The 19643-nt window shown below is 68.6% G+C and overlaps 1 protein-coding gene across 2 annotated transcripts in view; it reads right to left on the bottom strand.

Moving 5' to 3' along the window:
- Nucleotides 1-19585, bottom strand: part of LOC308178189 (coronin-7-like) — a 40534-nt gene extending 20949 nt beyond the window's left edge. The window contains exons 1-9 of one of the 2 annotated variants that reach the window (XM_080556410.1): nucleotides 19270-19585; nucleotides 17357-17453; nucleotides 17026-17103; nucleotides 14557-14627; nucleotides 13921-14104; nucleotides 13064-13140; nucleotides 11871-11921; nucleotides 3620-3706; nucleotides 2977-3059 (exon numbers count right to left, since the gene is read on the bottom strand). In XM_080556410.1, coding sequence (XP_080412536.1) covers nucleotides 2977-3059; nucleotides 3620-3706; nucleotides 11871-11921; nucleotides 13064-13140; nucleotides 13921-14104; nucleotides 14557-14627; nucleotides 17026-17103; nucleotides 17357-17453; nucleotides 19270-19329 — 788 coding nt within the window. In that variant the 5' untranslated portion in view covers nucleotides 19330-19585. The remainder of the gene's footprint in view (nucleotides 1-2976; nucleotides 3060-3619; nucleotides 3707-11870; nucleotides 11922-13063; nucleotides 13141-13920; nucleotides 14105-14556; nucleotides 14628-17025; nucleotides 17104-17356; nucleotides 17454-19269) is intronic. The other variant, XM_080556409.1, reaches the window with a different exon arrangement.
- Between the last annotated feature and the right edge of the window lie 58 nt (nucleotides 19586-19643).

Genomic DNA, 19643 nt, shown 5'->3' with positions numbered 1-19643 from the left:
GGGGCCCCCGCAGCGGGGCGCGGCGGGGCACGCGCTCCCCTTCCTGCCGGCCCGGCGTCAGTAATGAATGGTATGAGCTTCCTGCCCGCCCACTGATTGCTTCCTCAAAAAGCCTAAATGAGCTGCTGCTGCGCCGGGCTGCCTGTGCACGGCTTGTGGCCACGGCCGCCATGCCAGCCTGGCACCCCTCCTGGCACAGCCGGCACCGCACAGCCGGCGCTCGATGGCCCCGCAACCGGCACCCGCGGCCACGTGTGACTGTGCCCAAGTGGTCGTGGGCAGCGCAGTGCCCGGCTGGCTCCTGCGTGCCAGCTTGGCGCGGCCACGTCTCCGTGCGGGGCCATGTAAGGACGGAGATGGGGCAGCGAGGATGGAGATGGTGGCAAAGAGGTTGGGGGCCCGCACCGCTGGGAAGGCGCCGGGGAGCGGCACGTGCACAGAGCGGCTTCTCCGTGCCCTGCCTGGAGGCGGCTGCGTTTCCCCAGGGGTCCCCTGGGTGCCAAGCACCGCAAGGGGACACGGTGGGGACAGGCTGGTACGGCCCGTGCTCTGCGCTGGGCTGCGATGGAGAGGGTCTGGTCCAAAACCTAGGGGAGAGCAGGCGGGGAAGGGGCTGATTCATGGGGGGTGGCCTTCAGGGAAGGGGGAGGCAAAAGCCCCTTGAGCACGGCCCTCATGCACGGGTGCCGGTGATGGCGTGGCCGGGTGCTGTGCCATTTGGGGTCTGTTGGTCCTGAACCAAGCGTGCAGCTCCCTTGCCCAGGCTCTGCCTCCTGGGGGGACCCCTGTGACCCCCAAACCCTCACCCCCCCGTCCTGCCTCCCCGAGCATCGCACCCTGCCGTGCCGTGCCGGGCGGCTGTGCCGCAGGGAGAGCGCGGCTTGCGCTCAGCACGTCTGCTGGGAGCGAGCCCAAATCCCCCTCCGCGGTTTGTCATCTCCACGAGATTTACAGGCGGGGAGAGGTGGGGAGAGGGCTGGAAAGGCGGCTGCCAGCGCTCAGCCCCAGCACGGCTCGCTAAGAAGAGCACCTCCCTCTCCTCCGCAGCTCCCCAGAGCAGGGGCCCCGCTCGCTCCCGGCGCCCCGCGGCCCCTCTCCTCCTCCGCCTTATCAGCTCCCCTCGCCACGCAGCCACAACCTCGCGGAGCCCCGGCCTGACACGCCACTGCGGGCCGCGCAGCAGAGCCTGCCAGCCGCATTCCTGGCGGCCGATAAACCCGGCAGCCAAAATAACTCCAGCCTGCGCAAACAGGGCTGCGCGCGGCCTCGCGTCTGGATCCAATTTAGCCGGGCGGGCTCGCCCCGGCTGAGCGCCGGCACGGAGGCCCACGCGCGTGGGGGATGAGGAACGGCAGGGTTTGGGGTGATTCCTGGAAAGGCGCAACGGGGTGGGTTCTGGATAAAGGATCCCAAAGCATCCCCTTTGGCAGTGTGTTGTGTGCCCTGGCTCCCCTCAAGGGCGTTCACTCTGGACACTAATGATGCCCGGAGAGGCTGCCGCAGCCCAGAAGCACCCTGACAGTGCCGGGGTGCTTTTCCCAGCAGCAACCTCGCTCTCCCTGGGGCACGGCTAGGCGAGGCTGGACACAGCACCCCTGTGGCTGCTTTGCCTGTTGTCCTGGCACAGCTGGGGAGCAGGCGAGCTGCAAGCCCCGCGAGCTCGCAGGAGGGTGAGGGATGCTCCGCGAGCCTCCTGTTCTGCCTCCCTCCTCCTGCTGCTCCCCCGGTCACCGTGCTGAGCTGCCCTTCCTCGCAGGGACGTGCCAGCACCTCCCCGCAGCGCCGGCGGCCGTTCCTCTCCCCTGCTGCCGGTCCCAGCTGCCGTCAGCGCCGGCTCGGGGCTGACACCTCGCGCGGGGATGCGGTGGGGCAGCCAAGGGCCAGCCCTGCTGTCACAGCTCACTCAGCTCCTTGCCAGAGGCCACGTATCGGCACCCGGCGGCTCCCGACCACCCAGCCAGCTCCGTCATCCCGCCACGTGCCGCAGCCAGCTTGGTGTGTGGTGAGGGTCCCGGTGTCCCTGCCGCATGTGACGGAGCCAGCCCGGTGTGCAGCGAGGGTCCCGGCATCCTGCTGCCCTGCCAGCAGCTCTGGGACAGCCAGAGGCTTCCAGCACGGCCCAGAAAGCCCTTGTTCCAAACCCCCATTACCCTGGCGGGATGAAGGCAGTGCCTCCTCCTCCTCCTGCCTCTCGGTGTGGCCCCCATTTCCCTGCCTGCACCATGATCCTGGGCCAGCTCACGGGGGCGGCGTGGGAGAGGCGAGGTCAGCCCTCACTGGAGTCTTTGTCACCTCCGCAGCCTCGGTGGTGCCACGCAGACAGGAGACATCTCCACCGAGCCTTGAAAAGAGGCGCTGACCCCTCACGGCCACAAAAACTGCTGTTCCGTTTCCCAAAAGGACGCCCCACGAGCAAAGCTCCGCCGCCAGCCAGCCCCCGTCTGTCTGGGCAGCCTCAGCGCCGCACAAAGCACCGAGCCCTGCCGCCAGCCAGGGTCAGGGCCGAGCCGTGCCAAAGGGACTCAGTCGCCCGCAGCATCGCGCCGGGGTCCAGCCCTGTTCCCAAGCAACGTGTGCTGCCCGGAGCACGCGCCCGCCCGGCCGCGGCCACCTCAAACACTGCCTTGTGCTGTCACCAGCGCTGCCATCACCTGTCACAGCAGCACGGAGCACCCTCCCCAGCCCCGCGCTGCTGGGGATATGGACGTGCTGTCCCCAGCACTGCCACCTCCCGCCCTTCCCACCCGCGTGGTGCCAGGGACGCAGCCACATCGTCCCCAGGCTTGTCCTTGGCTTTGTGTCCAAGCGCTACCGATGCCAGGAGCTCCCTGCCAGGTCCTGCTCTCCCGCCGTGTTCACTGCAGCTCCCCGAGCAAGGCGGGGGTGGTGGCCATGGCAGGGCACGTCCCCACCCCGGCACTGCCACGCTGCCCCACGTCCCTCCTCAAGCATCCCGTGGCGAGTCCCCGTCCTTACCCGGGCGAGGTGTCCAGCGTCAAGGTGAAAGTCGCGCCGCTGAACTTCCGCGTGTCCCAGAGCTTCACCTCCCGCTCGCGCATCTGCAGGGACGAAGACACGGCACTGGGGGCTGCGCGGCAGCGGGGTGGCACAGCCGTCCCCACGTCCTCGCCTTCCAGCCTGCAAGTGCCCAGCCACTCGGCCACCACGGGGGACACGGCCGAGTGCACGCAACGCCCCAGGCCACGAGGGCAATCCCGGGCAGGCAGCGGAGGGGCTGTGCCCGCCTGACCTCGCTCGGTGTCCCCGCGGCTCAGCGTGGGTTCGAGTGCCGGTGGCTATTGTGCAAGGCAGGGGAGAACCCAGCGCGGCCGCTCCGACCCGATGTGGCTGCGGGCAGGGCGCTGCAAGGACTGGAGGTGGCCGGAGGCTCTGCCACCCACAGGGACTGGGAGGAGAGCTCCTGCTTCCCGAGCTGCCTGCTTTCGTGGGGGCCAGGCAGCCCGAAAAGCACCTGGGGGTGCCCTTGCTTTGCGATCGCCATGCCGTGCAGGAGCCCAGGCTGGCGCCAAGGAGACGCGTGGGGACAACGTGCCGCGGCCCTGGCACAGGGTGGGAAATCCCAGCCAGCGCGGAGCTGCCTTCCCAGCGAGGACCGTACCTGGCTGAACCCCACGGAGATGAGGCAATCGCTGGCGCCCATCCAGAGCAGCCGGGAGTCCTTGTTGTTCTCATGTCCCGGGACGCTCTGCAAGGCACAGGAGACACGGCCGTCAGCGTTCCCACCGCCCGCGCCGGGCCCGCCGCGCGGGACGCGTGCTTCATGTGCGGCTACAGCACGGCCGTGACCAGCCCCGGGGCCGAGCACGCGGGGCCGAGCGCTGGCTCCAGGTCCCCACCGAGAGGTGCCCACAGTGCCAGCGGGGTGGGGGCAGCCCCCAAGCAGTGACCGTCCCGAACCCCCAGCCGGCAAGGTGGCCTCGGAGGTGCCGGTGTGGTGGCTGGGATGAGCGGGGGGTGACAGCAGGTGACGTGAGCGTGACGGCAAGGCTCCCAGGTCCCCCAGCACCGCCCGGGCTCCCCCTATGGCAAGCGTGGGGGTTCGGGGGGCCAGAGCACCGAGAAGCTGCTCCATGCTGGCAGGCACCAGAAGATGTTTGACACCAGCCATGGCCAGGGAGGGAGAGGCACTTACTTCCCCGGATGCTTCCCCGGGCTCTCGATCTGTGCCAAATCCTGGCTGCAGGAGGCAGGTGCCCCACGCGTGTCCAGAGGCTACCGAGACACTGATGGCAAAGTGACCCCGGCAGCGCCCCCCGCACCTCCTCCTCCACTCCCTGCAGGGCTGGGACCCCCCCTCAGCAGGCCTGTGCCTCATCCTGCCCGCCCCGGCACCATCCCCAGCCCCATCCCACCCCCAGGCCCCAGTGCTGCTCCGCCGAGGATGGGAAGGGAAGAGTTACTGCGGGCCGGCTCCCATGTGGCCCCCAGATGGGCCCTGCGGTTCCCGGCATCCCAGCAGGGCCCGGCAGCCAGCTCTCGCCCCGCAACGCAGGAGGCGCTGGAGCCTCCTCGTTCTCGTTTTACGAAGCGCCAATAAACCAGCCCAACCACTAACGATTCCAGAGCTGTCATGGAAAAGCGGAGCTGAGCCGAGCGCAGCGCTTCCGGCCCCTCCGCGCAGCCGAGCGCTCCCAGCCCCGCTCCCCGTGCGGCACAGAGGGGCCCGCAGGACCCGGCGTGCCCGGGGCGGGAGGCAGATGGGGGTGGCATGCACACGCTGCCCCGGCACCCGAGGGAGCCACGTCCCGCGAGCCGCATCCCCGCGGAGGTGCCGTGCCTCCTGCCCCCTGGAGAAGCCTCGCCGGGAGCTGCCGCCCCCGGTCCCAGCGGGATGCCCGCTCTCCGGAGAAGCCGCCGGGGCCTGCGGCCAGGGCTGGAGAAGGTGCGCGTGGTGCCAAGCGCATCCACTGCCTGGCGCCGGCACACGGCCGCCTTGCCAGCACAAACACGGCGCAAGCCAGCCAGCGCGAGCGACGCGCGAGGAAGGCGCTGCGCTGGCCAAGCCGAGCCTGGCGCTCCCAGCAGCGGCGGCAGGATGTGGGGCAGGATGTGGGGCAGGATGTGGGGCAGGAGGGGCCCATTCCCCACATCTAAAAAACTGGCACAGGAGACTTCTCCAGCGGGGACAGGAGGCCCCCGACAAACCCCTGACCCAGTCCCCCTTTCCTGCTGGCTCCATCCTGCTGCACCACGCACAGCTCCAGCACCGGCGCCCCTCCAGCCACATCCCGCTCCTGGGGCCCGTGATGCCCCTGGGGCCGAGGGGGGGGACGTTTCCCCCTTGCGGAGCAGGGCTGTGTCACCGTGGTGGGGACAAGGAGAGGTCCAAAGCGGGGCTGTGGGAGAGGCAGCCTGGGGGCTGCCAGTCCTCCCAGGGCCCCACTGCCCGCCTGACGGACAGGAGCCAGGATCGGAGCCGAGCGGGGAAGGAAACCCCGGGAGCTGGGGCCAGGAGAGCTGGAAGCCCAACCCTGGCCAGCCCAGATCATCAGCGGGGAGATCGCTTCTGCACCTGAGCCACGCGGCCGCGGCAGCCAAAACTCCACAGCTGGAGATTCGATAGCCGCGCGCGCCGGCTCCGCTGGCTCCCGTGCGCGGCCGGTGCCGACCGCGGCGGTGCCGGGGATGCGCGGACGGTCCCCGGCTGGGTGGGACAGGGCAGAGCACCCAGGGGCACGGCTCGGGACTGCTCCGGAGCGCAGACGGTGCCAGGACCCTCGCACGGGCCAGCCCAGCGCCCTGGCGGGGCCTCGCTGCTCCCAGCCCACGTTGCGCACGCTGCAGCGGGGAAACATGTTTTCTGCATTAGTTCCATCCCGGGCTGAGCAGTACGTATGTCAGCAAATATGCAGGGAGGCTGGGGCCGGGGCGCTCCGGTTTCGGAGGTGGCTCAGACACCAGGCTGTGCAGATGTTGCCAGAGGTGAGCGTGCGGGGCCGGGCGGCGCGTGCGCCACTCCACCTAGCGGCAGCGGGTCCCGGGGGGGTCCCCAGGACCCCCACCCGTGTCCTCTGCCGTGGGCAGGTGCCTAGGCTGGGATGGGGCGGTGCGACCGGGATGCTTCGGTCAGCTGGGAGCTGGGGAAGCCGCAGGTCCCTGGGGCTGCCAGAGCTGGGCAAGGACCCTGTGCTTTGAACCCAGGTGACGCTGGCAGCCCCTCCGTGTCCCCGCTGAGCTGCTCGTCCTCCTGGCAGGCTCAGCGGAGGCTGGCAGACACCTCCAGCTCCAGGCTGGCACGCAGGGAGCCCAGGAGGGCCTTCCAGCTCCCCCGCCACCACCCCGTCACGCCAGCGCCGAGGCAGCCCAGCCTCCCCCAGCCCATTGTGCAGGTTCAGCCCAGCTGGTTTGAGGCAGCCCAGGCCAAGGGAAGGGGGAAATTTTGTGCTCCCTCCTCTTGAGGCCGATCGGCAGCGCAGGGAGGGTGCTGGGGAACTCTCCCCACCTCTCCTGGCGCAGGCTGGGTGCCGTGCCAGCTCCTGTGGCGGGTCTCTGGGGGTCCCCAGCCCTGCTCCCTGCGGGGCCCCAGGGCCGCTGTGGGACACGGGGGCTGCGGGGTGGCCGAGCACCGCGGGGGAGCAGGGCCGGGGCAGCTCGGCCGGCGTGTCGGATGCAGCTGTTGGCAGCAGAGCCACGGCGGGTCAGCACGAGCTGGTAACAGCTGCTGGCGGATTTCGGCTCCTCGGCTGCCTAGGAGAGCCCGACACAAAGCGAAAACTGCTCCCGCACCAGGGCGATCCCTGCCTCCGCAGGGAATATTTACCTTGGGCAGGGAGGCGAGGGCAGGGAGGGCCGGGGCTGGGGAGCCCAGGGCAGAGCCGCGGGGCTGGGTCGGGGGGGGGGGGAGCCCCTCAGCTCTGCCCTCTGGCAGCCTGCAGGCACCCGAACCCCCTGCGGGAGGGAGCGAAAGGGTGGGGAGAGCAACCGCTGCCTGCAACAGCCACGGCCCAGGGGGCAGGGGGAAGGGCTTCCCGAGGAGCCGAGGGGGTTAACCGCTGCGCATCCTCCCCGCAGAAGAATGCGATCTCCTGCTGCCAAATCCCACTTACTCCAGAGGTGGCCAGGAGTGCAGAGCAGCCTCTCGCAGGCCAGCCCCACGTCTGCAGATCGGCTCCTCCGACCGAGGATGCTCAGAGAGAGGGGACAGTGCACGGATGAGGGGCCACAAGCCCCCAGCGAGCGCGGCTTTTGCGTTTAGAAGCCGCCCTCCTCAGATCCGCCCTGAAGCTGAGCGCGGTGCTTGCGGGCAGCCCGCCGGCCGGCCACCCCTCGCTGAGCCGCACCAAACCGCGGGGCTGACAGGGGATGAGGGGCACGGGGCCTCTCCCCGCGGGGAGCTCCAGTCACTGCATGCGGTGGCGGCGATGCTCCGGCAGCCATCACGCTGCTGGCGCTGGCCCAGTGCAGGATGAGCGGGTGCGGGGCGTCAGCGGGAAGGGAGCAGCGCTGCCTCAGTGTCCCCGTGTTACGGGTACACACCCGCAGGCCCCGCATCCCCCACCCCACTGCCGGGAGAGGCCCCAGCCTCCGTCCCGTCCTTTGTGCTACTTGGCAAGGCCAAAGCAAGGCTCCCGAGGATGCCGCCGGCCCAGCAAGGGCAGGAAGGCGAGCGGGCTCCCAGCGGGACAGCCGCCAGGCTCCGCAGCCTCCCACCTCCACAAAGAGCCAGGAGGAGGGGGGGGGGCCCCAAACCGCCCCAAGCCCACATAAGCGAGCAGTAACACACCCCGAGCCTGCCACCCGGCACGGCCATCCCCAGCACGCCCGCAGGAGGGAGAGGCACCCAGGCGAGGGCGAGCCCGTGCGCCCGCGTCCCTCGTGATGCTCGGCCCGAATCCTCCTCGACTTCCCCATGTCTGCAATACCAGCGGCATTCCTGCGAAGGACGGCCGAGGGGGAAGCAGAGCAGAGGAAATATAAACAGTCCCGTGCAGCTACGCTGGGGAACAGAAGCATGAGAGCGCGGAGCGCGCGATGCTATAAATAGGCAGCCCAGAGCTAGGCCAACTTTTTCAAAGCTTCCCACGGTCTCCTTGGGAATGTGGGATGCTGCGGACCTTCCCCCCGCCCGGAGGAAGCTGCTGCTGAGGCTGGGAGTCAGGTACCCCCGGGGTGACCCCGGCGTGGGATGCCGTGCTGCTGGGGGGGGGGGGATGAAGGCAGAAAGTCTCTGGCTGTCCTGGTGCTCCTTCCCCCTGTGGAGTGGTCCCCAGCCGGCCCTGGCGGGCAGGGATAGGGCCATCACTCCAGCAGGATCCGGGGCAGAGGTGCCACACTGGGCTCTGATGACCCCAGCCTGGTGTCCAGCTGGCCACGGCATCGCCCTGCCAGCACGGCCACAGAGCCCCCAGCCCCGCTGTACTCATGGCAGGGGCCTGATGTGGCCCGAGGGACGGGGAGGCAGGGTGACAGCCGCGGTGAGAGGGGCTGCAGGCAGAGGTGGGCACCCCCACGTCCCCACCTGGGCACTGCCAGGCGCCGGGCTGTGCCCCCTCGACGTGGCAGGCACAGCAGGAGGGATAAACCCACAGCGGGGACAAACCCACAGGGACACCCTGCAAATTGTCCCCAGCTGCCCTCAGCCCCGGCCCCGCAAGCACCAGGCTCCAAGGGAGCTCTTTAAAACGTGAGCGCGGGCGTGCGCTCGCCCGGCGCGTGCGGCTGTTCCCTCGCCCCCGGTCCTGCCGAAATGACGGCGGGGGAAGTTTCTCGTGAGAACGAGCGCGCTCCCTCCCCATCCCACGCTGGCCACGCTCAGCCGCGGCCCCGCAGCCCGGCCTATCTGCGGCGCCTGCCCCGGCCCCGCCGTGGGAGCCAGGTGCTGGCCAGATGCGCGCAGCCCAGCGCGTGCTCGCGCAGCCTTGTGAGCACAGGGGCGGCCGCGGGATGCGGCCCCTCGGGGCAATGCTGGGTCCTGGTGAGGTGGCTCCGCCGCACCAAACCAGGGCGCTGGCTGGCGTGCCAAAAAAGCACTCGCCTGGAAAGCGTGGCTGGGAAAGCCGGCAAGGGGAGCTGCCACCTCCAGCACTGCCCACGCTGCACCTGAGCTGCTCGGTGCGGGTCCCGGTGGCTCACCCAGCACTCGGCCGCGGTACAGGAGCCCTCCCGGTGCCCCAGCTCGTCCCCCACCAGGGCTGCTGCGTGATGAAACCCCAGGGCCCCGTCCAGGGGACGTGGGAGCGCATGGAGGCAGGAGGGACGTGCCCAGGCATTGCAGGGTTGATGAAGGCAGGAGGGGAGAAGCACTGAGCCCCAGAAAGGCCACAGCCAGGGGGAAGGGGATGCGACGCGCTTCCAACGCGAGGGTAAAGGCAAGGAGGCAACTGTGCACAGCAGCAGCGAGCCCTGAGCCCGTGGGAGGCTGCGGCACAGGGAGCATGGCCTTGGGAGGGGGGCGAGGCCAAGGCAGTGGATGGGACTCACGGGACCTCTTCAAAAGGACAGCAGTGCTCACACCCAGCCCAAGCCGGGCTGGGGAGCACGGCTGCATGGGGAGGCACGGTGGGACCGGAGCAAAAGGGTGGCCCCAGAACCTGGTAGGGCTGAGCAGCCCCTGCTTGAGGCTCGAGGCGTCTCCAAGGGCATTTTGGGGCCCCAGGGAGCCACACCAAGCAGCGAGCGGGTGCAAGCGCAGCCCTAACGCTCACAGAGGGGCCGGCGTGGTTGCACCTCCCTGTTCCAGCCCAGATGCAGCAACGAGGGGCTGTGGGTCCAGCAGGATGAAGCCACTGTCCTCCCAAGGGACATCATGGCCGTGGGTATTCACTGGGCACCCTCTGGGGACTGCAAGCCCCTGGCCGCACAGCTCTTGCGCCACCCTGCCATCCGTCACCGCTCTCGCTGCGTCACACGCTCCTGCCCGCGGCCGGGACGTGCTCGAAATAGCTGCGAGGGGAGCGGGGGGGCCGGGCCCTCCCCACGCACGGCTGCAGGAGCCTCCAGCCCGGCTCTGGAGGCCGAGCCCCCAGCACGACCTCCCGGCCACCCCACGGTCCCCAAGCTGGCGCGTGCGGCACCCGCGAGACCCGCGAGCAACACGGGGCGTTGCAGCCCCGCGGCAGCGACCTCTCCTTCCTGCTCCAGAGGCTCCCGTTTTAGCTCCTCTCGTCCTTTTCCCCTGCTCTAAAAAAGGAACGGTTTAATGAGGCAGGCTTGGCAAATTAAGAAAACCAGCCGGAGGAGCAGCCCTCTGCCGAGCCCTACAAAGGGATGGGGCCGCGCTGGCGGCGGTGCCGAGCCCGAGCCCTCTGCTCCAAGCGGGGCTGGCTGGAACCCATCGCTCACCTCCTTCACCGCCGCGCCACCCGGGCCACTTCAAAGACGGGAGCTGGCGAGCTGCTGGCACCGCGCAGCGGCCCCGGCATCACCCGGTTTCATAACCACGCTGGCTCCGGGGAGAAGGAGCCCTTCCAAGCAACCCGGCCCTCCAGCAACAGGGGGAAAAAAAACAAAACACAGGAGTGTTATTCCTCTTGGCTAAGCCAGCCCTGCGCAAGCTTCCAGAGGATTTATGGCATTTTAAAGTTTTCCCCTTCGGCGCAGTACTTCTCCAAGACTAAACATCTTCATCAAATCTCAGCCGGACGGGGTTACGGCTGCGGTGCTGCGCTTCTCGGCAGCGGCGGCGAAGGTGCATATTTCTCTTGGCAAACCGAGCGCCGGCCAGGGCTCCGCGCCGGACCCAGTCTGGCTCAGCCGGCAGCGGAGGGAAGTGAGCTGCCTGCTTTGAACAGACACCATCATTCACACATTATTTTTAATAGCTCAGCTAGACGGAGTCCACCCTCCCTAGGAGACTTGGCGTGAGCCCACGGAGCTCGCGGCTCTGCAGAAACGCCGGTCCCCAAGCCGGCAGGTCTGGCGGGGGAAGAACGGGGGGCGGGCAGGGTGGGCACGGGGTGAAGCTGGGAGCAGGGGCTGGCACCTCCCCGCGATGCTGAGCGGCTCCCGAAGCGATTCAGAGGGCGGGGAGCACTTCACCCTAGCTCAGTTGCATATGCAATCGCCGGGTTTATGTAAATATATTCTATTGCTGTATTTACACGGCTGCGTGGAGAGTCAGAGCACCTCTTGTACCCGCAGAGAGCGCCCCTGGGCCTTTTGGGAGCCAAGCACTCGAGCACCGGAGGCGGCTGGCCTCCCGAGCCCAGGGGCAGGCGCACGCCAGTGGCAGGAGAGGTGCGAGGACCGGCGGAGCCTGCTGCCGCCGTCCTGTCCTGGTCTCCACTGCTTCCCTCCCCTCCCAAATGCCTCCCACCGCTTCTGCACGGAGGGACGGCGGCTGCCGGCAGCCAGAGCCCCAAAGCCACAGGAAGCCTCTAATAAGAGGCTGTTTAAACTTGACGCTGATGGCAAGGCCCAAGTCCTCTACTTATTTCCTAATCACTGTTGTTTGCTGAGCTGTGCAGATCCAGCTGCCCAGCCTCACCCTTGGCAAGTCCTTGTTCCCAAAAGCCTTTTGCTCAGCCCCTGCACGGCAACACAAAGCCCAGGAGCCCGCAGCCACGCTGGAGCCTTCGTGCCTGCAGGGCTCAGGACCGCTGCCCGCAGGGCTCCTCAGTGGGAAGGCGACGGTGCCAAAGCCCTCGCGAGTCCCTCCTGCCCTGCACCAGCGTGCCGGAGCACCGGGAGTGCTCACCAGCTCCAGCGGGAGGGCAGGGACCCCATGTGGTGAATGTCACCGGGGCCAAGAAGGAGGCAGCCCTGTCCCCTCTGTGCCACCACGTTGCCACCAGGGCCCCTCGGAGTGTCTGCGAGCCCTGCCAGGGCTGGGACAGCTGGGGGCACCGAGCACCCCGGCCGGGCAGGGCTGCCTGCAGCGCGCCGCACGGCGCAGCCGGGAAGGACGGTACCTGGGATGCAGCCGGGCTGGCTCGGGGGTCAAAGATCCGCAGCTTCTTGTCCTGTTGAGATAAAAAGAAAACAGAGAGGGGTTAAGGACCCCAGGGCCAGCAGGATGTGTGGCCATATTAAGCAGAGGGCTGCAGCGAGCCTCCTCCTCCCCATAGTGCCGGATCCTACGACGTGCAGGGCACCCTGCAGGTCCTGCCCCATGCTGCAGGCATGGGCACATCCCCATGGCCTCACCAGGGCCCCCACACCCCCAAAACTGCTCCAAGACACCCCCACAACTACCCTCCCTCCAAAGCAGACCCAGGGCTATAGCTGACCTCCCAGCCCCCATCCTCCCACCGCTCTCCAGCACCCTGAGGGCGGTGTGGTGAGCCTTTCCCTGCCCAGCACCCCACAGCCAGACGGGTGGGATGCGGCGGGGAGGTGCCCTGGAGCCAGCTTTGCTCTTTGCAGTGTCACACCGCTCCAGCCCGACCCGCCCGGGCCCTCATGGCAGCAGCACTCACTACCAAGCTGTGCCACGGACCCGTACGTTTTGTATCTGTCGGATCAGGCAGCGCCGTGGGGCCAGTGGGGCCGTCCTGCCCCACGTGGCTGAGCCACGTCCCCTCCGGAGGGTGCATGCGGGATGGCCCGACCCCGCCACGGGACAGCCCGACACCGCGGCTGCTCGCTCAGCCAGGCTCGCATGCTTGGTCCTGCTCGCTTGGCCTCCACACAAGGCAAGGCCTCCACGCAAGGCCTTCACACAAGGCCTCCACGCACCCTGCGCACCGCCTGTCCGGCACCGCACGCCGGCGGCGAGCAGCAGGCGCCATCTAGCGCTGCTCAGCGCCTCTCACCGGGCTCCGATTGTGCCTTTTCTCCCCAAAACGGGGTCACCGTGCGCACCCCAGGAGCAGGTTAGCCCAGCCGTGCCACAAAGAGGTTTCCCCCCTTCCAAAGCCCCTGCGCTCAGCCAAGCAGCCAGCGCTCCTCGAGGCGGATTCACGGCCACCAGCAACACGGTGCGTGGGTGACAGGCAGCACTCTGCGAGCAGCCCGGCCAGCACCTCACGCAGGGCAGCCAGAGCCCAGCAAAGTCCCCATGGAGGAGGAGGAGGAGGAGGAGGAGGACGGGAGATGCCCGCTGAGGTGCTCGCGGCGCTCAGCAGCCTCCCCGCGCACGGCCGAGGGCGGCTGCGCTGCTCACCTTGCAGGAGGTGCCCAGGAGGCGGCCGTCTCGCTTCCACGACAGGCTCTGCAGCTGGTCCCCGTGAGGTTCCAGTGCTGGGAGAGGAAAGCATGATCAGGGCCTCCCGTGGGGCTGGGCACCCGCTTCGTGCTCCGCAGGACAAAGCAGGACCTCCCCACCCCAGCCCTGGGCAGCCAGAGCAGGAGGGCAGGGCTGGCACGGTTTCCCAGCAGGAGCGCCCCTCGGCACCACGCTGCCCGCTGGGTTTCCACCCGACCGGCTTGGTTTGGCCAAATGACACGCTTCTGCTCGAGAAAGCAGATTTCTCTCCCCCAGGTGGACTGGGTGCTTGCCACACGGAGATCGCGAGGCAGTTGCTGGTTCTTCTGGACTCAAAGCCACTAAATTCAAAACCCAAACCAAGGTGGTGCTGGTGTGCTGAGCCCCTGCGAGCCCAGCCTGCCTGCCCACACACCCCACGCTGCTGGGGGAGCACAGGTTTCATTTGCAGCCTTCCCCTGCCCAGTCTCCTCTTGCAAGCCTCCCAGTAAAGCCCTCGTGACCCAGGGATCTCCAGGGACATTCTGCCAGGGAAACCCCGACCCTGCAGCCCATCAGAGAGGTTTCCGGGAAGGAGCCATCGCTTTTTGCTACCCATTTTTTCCAGCGTTTCCCAGGTGAAATGATTTGCCCTTTCTGGAGGGCCTGCGGTTGCCAAAGCTGAGGCCAGGACCCCCTGGGGACACGGCTGCAGCCGTGCAGGAGCATCCCCGCGCCCCTGGCAGCTTGAACAGAAGGTCAGGAGCCACCACGCCAGGGCAGCTCAGCTCCGGCTGCTCAGGGGCCAATGGCACCCGCGTCTGCCACGCGCCTACCTGCCAGCGGCTGCTGCTGCCCCACGTCCCAGACGGTGACTCGCTTCCCCGCGCCGCTGGCCAGGACGCCGTCCGCCGTGGGGTGGAACTGCAGCACGTCCACCGGGCCCCCGCCGGGCCCCAGCGTCAGCCCCGCGCTGCTGGGCAGGTCCTGGCCGCCCTCGGGCAGGCGCCAAACCTTCACCTGCGGCCCCCAGAAGACGCGGGTCAGCCCCCAGGCAGGTGAGCCGGCCCTGGCCCTGCACCCCGCAGGCAGCTCTCCGCGTCAGCACGGAGCCAGCAGGTGGTGCTTGCTGCTCTTCCAGGCTTTGGTGCCTTCTACCCAGAGCCAGGAAAATGGGACACCAGGTGAGCCTCATCGCGTGACCCTTGGTGGGATTGGGGCTGCAGGCGTCCCGGGTGACAGGAGACGGCTGATCCTCCGTGGACGTGCCTGAGTCCCTCACATCATTCTGCCCCGTCCCCTACAACCCAGGGACTGCCCACACTGCTCTCCGAGGCTGGCACCCTCCTCCCCAGGCTCCTCGCCCTCCCGTCTCTCTGGATCCACCTCCCCAAGCTCTGCAGCGAAGCCCAGGGTCACGCCGGGGTGGGGACAGCGTGGCCCCGTGGGTCCCCACGGCACCGAGCACTCACCGTCTCGTCAGCAGAGCCCGTAGCCAGCAGGAGCTGATCGAACGGCGAGAAGTCAAAGTCTGTCACCACGTCTGGAAGGAGAGGAGCAGAGGTCCAGCCCCGCGTCACCACCGCTCTGCCGAGCCCCCCGCAGACAGCACGTTCGCCCCCCGTTGCTGTCCCCCAGTCTCAGACCCTTGTCATGCACACGCGGGGAGCAAGGTCCCCTCGGGGGACCCAGCCCCACCAAGGTATTTTGGGGCAGCTCAGCTTTGCTGCAAGCCTCCACGCTGTCCCTCGGGGAGCCCTGAGCGCACCACAGCTGCATTCCCCTCTTCGAGGTGCCGCCACCCAGCTTTGGCTCCAATTTCACAACAGACGTCCCCAGAGCCGAGCCGCAGCAGCCTGGGGAGGCAGGAGAAGCACGCATGGCACAAGGGCCTCTGTGTCGGCCCCGCGCTGGTCACAACGCTCCCTTTGTAACGGCCCTGAGCAGCGTGCCGGCGGCAGAGCCCCGCGGGAGCAAGGCTGGGCTGGCACCGGCACTAAGAGCCCCTCCGGTGCATCGGCACGCTCGGGAAACTGGGTCACTGTGTACTTTTCCGCTTCCACGAGGCTGCGGAGATACGGGCCCAGAAGGCACGAAAAGAAAAGCAACTTACTCCAGCTCCTGACTTATCTGCCGTGTTTGCCCCGGGGAGGAGAGAAAAATCCCTCCCCTGCTCTGAATGCCGAAGGGAGGCATTTCCCGGGCACGGCCGGCTTCAAAGGGCTTGCGCTGAAATCTCATTAACGGCTGCGCTGGCTGCGTGCGCCGCCGGCCCCACCGAGCATTCCTCCGGGAACTCGGGGAGCTTGGTGGCACAGGGATGTCTGCCAGGACAGGACGGAGGCTGCAAAACAGTTCTGGAAGGGCAACAAGCCCAGAAAGGGGGCTGAAACGAGCCCAGCGGATGATGGGCTGAGCCCCAAGAAAGGGCAGCAAACAACCCTGCGAGGAGCCCTGCCTGACAGTAGCCCGAGGAAGCTGGGAAGCTTCAAGCCTCCTCGTTCCAGTGGCAGCTCGGCTGCCCTTACGGCAGCACCAGAGGGACTCAGGTCAGTCCGGCCAGCCGGGGCAGAGCCCAAACCCTCCTGGCTCTGCCAGTGGCAGGCGGGGAGGCAGCGGGAGGCAGCAGGAGGCAGCGCAGCACCGCGGGGTGTGGGGAGGCAGCCAGCCCGCTGCTGCCCGGACAGGGCCTCCCCGCGGCGCCGGGCTCCAGCTCCCTGCCTTGGCTTGCCTCGCTTACAGAAGGATTTTGCTGGCCTCCGCGCCAGCGTGAAGCAGCTCTCGCCTGCCGGCACCCCGGCTGGAGGAGACGCGGTGCACCGGGCAGAGCCGAGGCGGGCAGAGCCCAGCCTGCGCACGCTGCGCGCTGCCGCAGCCCTGCCGAGGCACCGCACGCACCAGGGCGGCGCTGGGAGCGGCTCAGCAGCCTGCTCCCATCTTGATGCTCTGTCTGTCGCAGTGTTTGGGGAAATGGGCAGCCAGCACACCGCAGACACCAGGGGAAGGGTGCCCCAGGCTCCCCCTCTCCTTCCCCGTGCCTTCAGCCACCGCTGCCAGCCGCCTCTCCCTGCAGCACTCGCTCGGCCGGGTCAGAGCTGCTCAGAGCCATGCGGCCATCAGCCCATTCCCGTTCCCATTCCCATTCCCCTTGTCGCTGGAGCCGACTGCACACCGCCGGGATCCCAGCTCCTCCACCGGCCTGGTGCTGGGCTGCTCCCGTGCTTCTCCTGCAAGGCTGCCTGCCCCGGGGCTGCTCTGCTGCTGCTCCTCGGGTGTCTTCCAAGAGCCTTTTGCAGGATGCTCGAGGTGAGTCGAGTCTAGAATTATGCTCCAGGGGCGCTTTTCCCACCGGTTTGCTCCGCTCACATTTTGTACTGGGAAGCCCAGGGCACACAACGAGTGACACGGGAAGGGCGTGCTGGAGGAAGGTCCCCAGGAGCCTGAGACCACTCGGCAGCTCTACAGGCGAAAGGACCGGGATCGACCTTGCTGAGCCCCTCGTGTTCAGCTTGGCCTCTCTACAACCCCTCTGCTACGCACAGCTGCCCGGATGCTGCAGGTGGGCAATGTCCCAATGCCCTACTGCGACACAGGGGGGCAGGGCACTGAGAGAGGGTCCTCAGCGCTCACAGCTTCCACGGCTCTGAACTCAGCAGGTCCCTGCCTCACACGGGAGCGGGACGTGTCTGGGTCACCCTGCCTGCGGGTGGTGGTCCCTGGGGACTCCAGCAGCTCTGCCAGCCCCTCTCCCAGGACACAGATGGCCCAACGCAGCATCCCCGGGTGAGCCCAGGCTGAGAAGTAGCTCCTGAGCCCCCCTGCACAGCCGTGCTGGGCCAAACGCCTGCTGTGGAGGTGGCACCCGCCACCTCGGTGCCCCAGTGCAGAGCGCTGTGGAGTACAGGACGAGCTGGACTGGGCTCAGCAGACGCCCAGCTCACCTGAGTGGCAGCAGAGCTGAGACACGGTCCTCTTGCCTCCATCCTTGGTGCCCTCCAGCGGCACGATGCCCAGCACACCTGCAGGAGAAGACACAGCCGCAGGTCACCGGCCACCCACAGCCTGGCCGCTGCCCGCAGGAGCTCCCAGGAATCCCCGGGACGCAGCAGGGAGCACCCAGCTTTGCAATCCAAAGAGACGGACCTGCGGGACTGCCAGCACCTCTGGGGGAATTCCATGTACCCGTGTGCCTCCTGTGCCCTATGCAGCTGCCAGCCAGCCCCGAGGGACCGCAGCTCCGGGGACAAACCCATCCCACCTCCCCATCCTCACCTGTCGTCTCGGCGCTGAACGCTACCCAGTGGCAGCTGGCCTTCACGTGGTTCCCGCAGGACGCGACGGAGCCAGCTCGGAGACCCCCAATCCAGGCCTGGGATGGAGAGAAAAGCCTGTGTTACGAGATGCCTCTGCTTCGGAGGGGCCTGGCGCTTTGGTCAGCGCATGGCTGGAGGGGAGAGCACGAAGCATTGACACTGCATTGCTGGAGACCTTCAGTCCCAACAGAGCTACCTCACCGAGGGACCTGGCTCCACCTGGAGGCACGTTTGTAGGGCCCTGTCCTCAGGGAGGGATGGAGCAATGCGGCTGTTCCTGCTCCATCCATAAAATCACAGGGGCTGGGGCTGCGGGGCCAGCTTTGCTGCTACTCTGCAGGGCTGGGAGCACCCCAGCTCCTAGCGCTGCCTCTCCATGAAACCACAGCTCCTGAGCCAAAATCCCACACGGCTGCTCGCTCCCCACCACCTCTGTGCCTGAGCATGGCACCCGCGGGGCACCGAGAAGCCTCACATCGGCCGGACCTGCTCCAGGCGACATCAGTGCGCAACCGCAGGCCCGTGGGAGCTCCCCGGCACACCCGGGGCCAAGTCCAACCCTCGTGCAGAGGCGACAGCGGGGCGCTGGACGGGTGCCAGCAGGGCCACCAGCACTGCTGCAGCGTGTGCCCGCGTCCCACACAGAGCCCTTTGCAGGACGGGAGCTGCACAACCCCACAAGGAGCGAGAGCTGCGCTTCCTCTCTTTGCACGGCTTCCTTTTGGGGCCTGACAGAGACGAGCGGTTCCTGCAGCACTTCCTCTGGTCCCTGTCACAGCAGCCTGCTTGGTGGCAGGCCCCTTAACCCTTCCCGCACCCGGGGGAGGTGAACACCCCGGCCACATCCCTGCAACAAGCCGCAGCCCCTCAGGGCGTCTCCGCCAGCAGAGCCCTTCGGAGGCTGCCGGGGGGGAGAAGCGACCCAGATGCGATCCTCGTGTCTGTGCCGTGCTTCCTGATCCGGCCAGGTCAAGCGTCTGCCTTCGCCTCGGTAAACAAGCGGCCACGCTCAGGGACGCGAGGCGCTTCCCGAGACGCGTGGGGACGAGTCCTGCCCACGGGGCTGGGGCACGAGGCCTGGCTCCCTGGGGCACGCTTCGTGCCCGGATGGGGAATGCCCTAAGGGAGGCCCCGTCCCACGCAGGCTGCCGAGGCCGAGCAGATGTCTCCCTGCACGCAGGGCCCTTGACGTCCCCCAGAGCTCCCCCAGCAGGGTGCGGGGACGCCCCTGCCTGCGGGCCCCTGGGACCTTTGCCGCGGGGCTGTCACAGTCCCGGCACCCGCGTGTGCTCTCTGGGCCGGCTGGGCACACGCGCGGGGGCAGCCACATCCCTTCCGACCCTGCATCAACCCCCAGAGGGACACGCCGGGTGCTGGCAGGCCTGCAGGGGTGTGGGTGCAGGACGGGCCAGGCTTGTGCAAGGGCAGCTCGGACGGGAAGGTAAAGGGAAGGAGCGCGCTGAAGCCCACGGGCTGGGAGATGAACGCATCCGTGCCCCTGGGGGGCCCAAACCTTTTCCAAAGGCAGCGAGACCCCAAGATTTCTCGCAGCATCACCCAACCCGCTGCTGGCCCCACAGCCCACGCCGAAGGGCGCCGCACCCCACACCCGGGTGCCGCCCCCGGGAACCAGAGCGGCCTCGGGGAGCCCCCGCAAGGGCTGCGCGCCCCGGGAAGGCTCAGCCCCCGCCTGGCCCAGCACAACCCAGCCGGCATCCCTGAGCTGGAGGGGTCGGGGACGGAGGGCGCGGGGCACCGGGAGCCCCGCGGGTGCCGGGCCGGTGCCGCCCGCCCCAGCACGGCCCCGCCGCACCGCGCCGCGCCCGGCCCCGCCCGGGGAGCCCCGGCTCGCCCCGAGCCCCCCGCGCTCACCTCCCTGCGGGGCAGCCGGGCCTCGGTGTGCCGCAGCTTGGACGCCTTGAAGCGGTTCATGGTGCGCCGGGCCGGGCCGGGCCGGGAATCCCGAGCCGAGCCGAGCCGGGCCGGACCGGACCGAACTGAGCCGAGCCGAGCCGAGCAGGGCCGGGCCGGGCCGAGACCCTCAAGCCGGGCCGGGACCCTCAAGCCGGGCCGAGCCGAGCCGGGCCGAACCGGGACGCCCGAGCCGAACCGAGCCGAGCCGAGCCGGGCCGAACCGGGACGCCCGAGCCGAACCGAGCCGAGCCGAGCCGGGCCGAGCCGCCGGCCCCGCCCTAGCCCCGCCCCCTCCGCGCTGACCACGCCCCCGAGCCGGGCCGGGCGCGGCG

This window comes from Anser brachyrhynchus (genome assembly GCF_964034855.1).
Source record: "Anser brachyrhynchus genome assembly, chromosome: 15".
Taxonomy (NCBI): domain Eukaryota; kingdom Metazoa; phylum Chordata; class Aves; order Anseriformes; family Anatidae; genus Anser; species Anser brachyrhynchus.
This window is presented reverse-complemented; position numbering and strand designations above follow the sequence as displayed.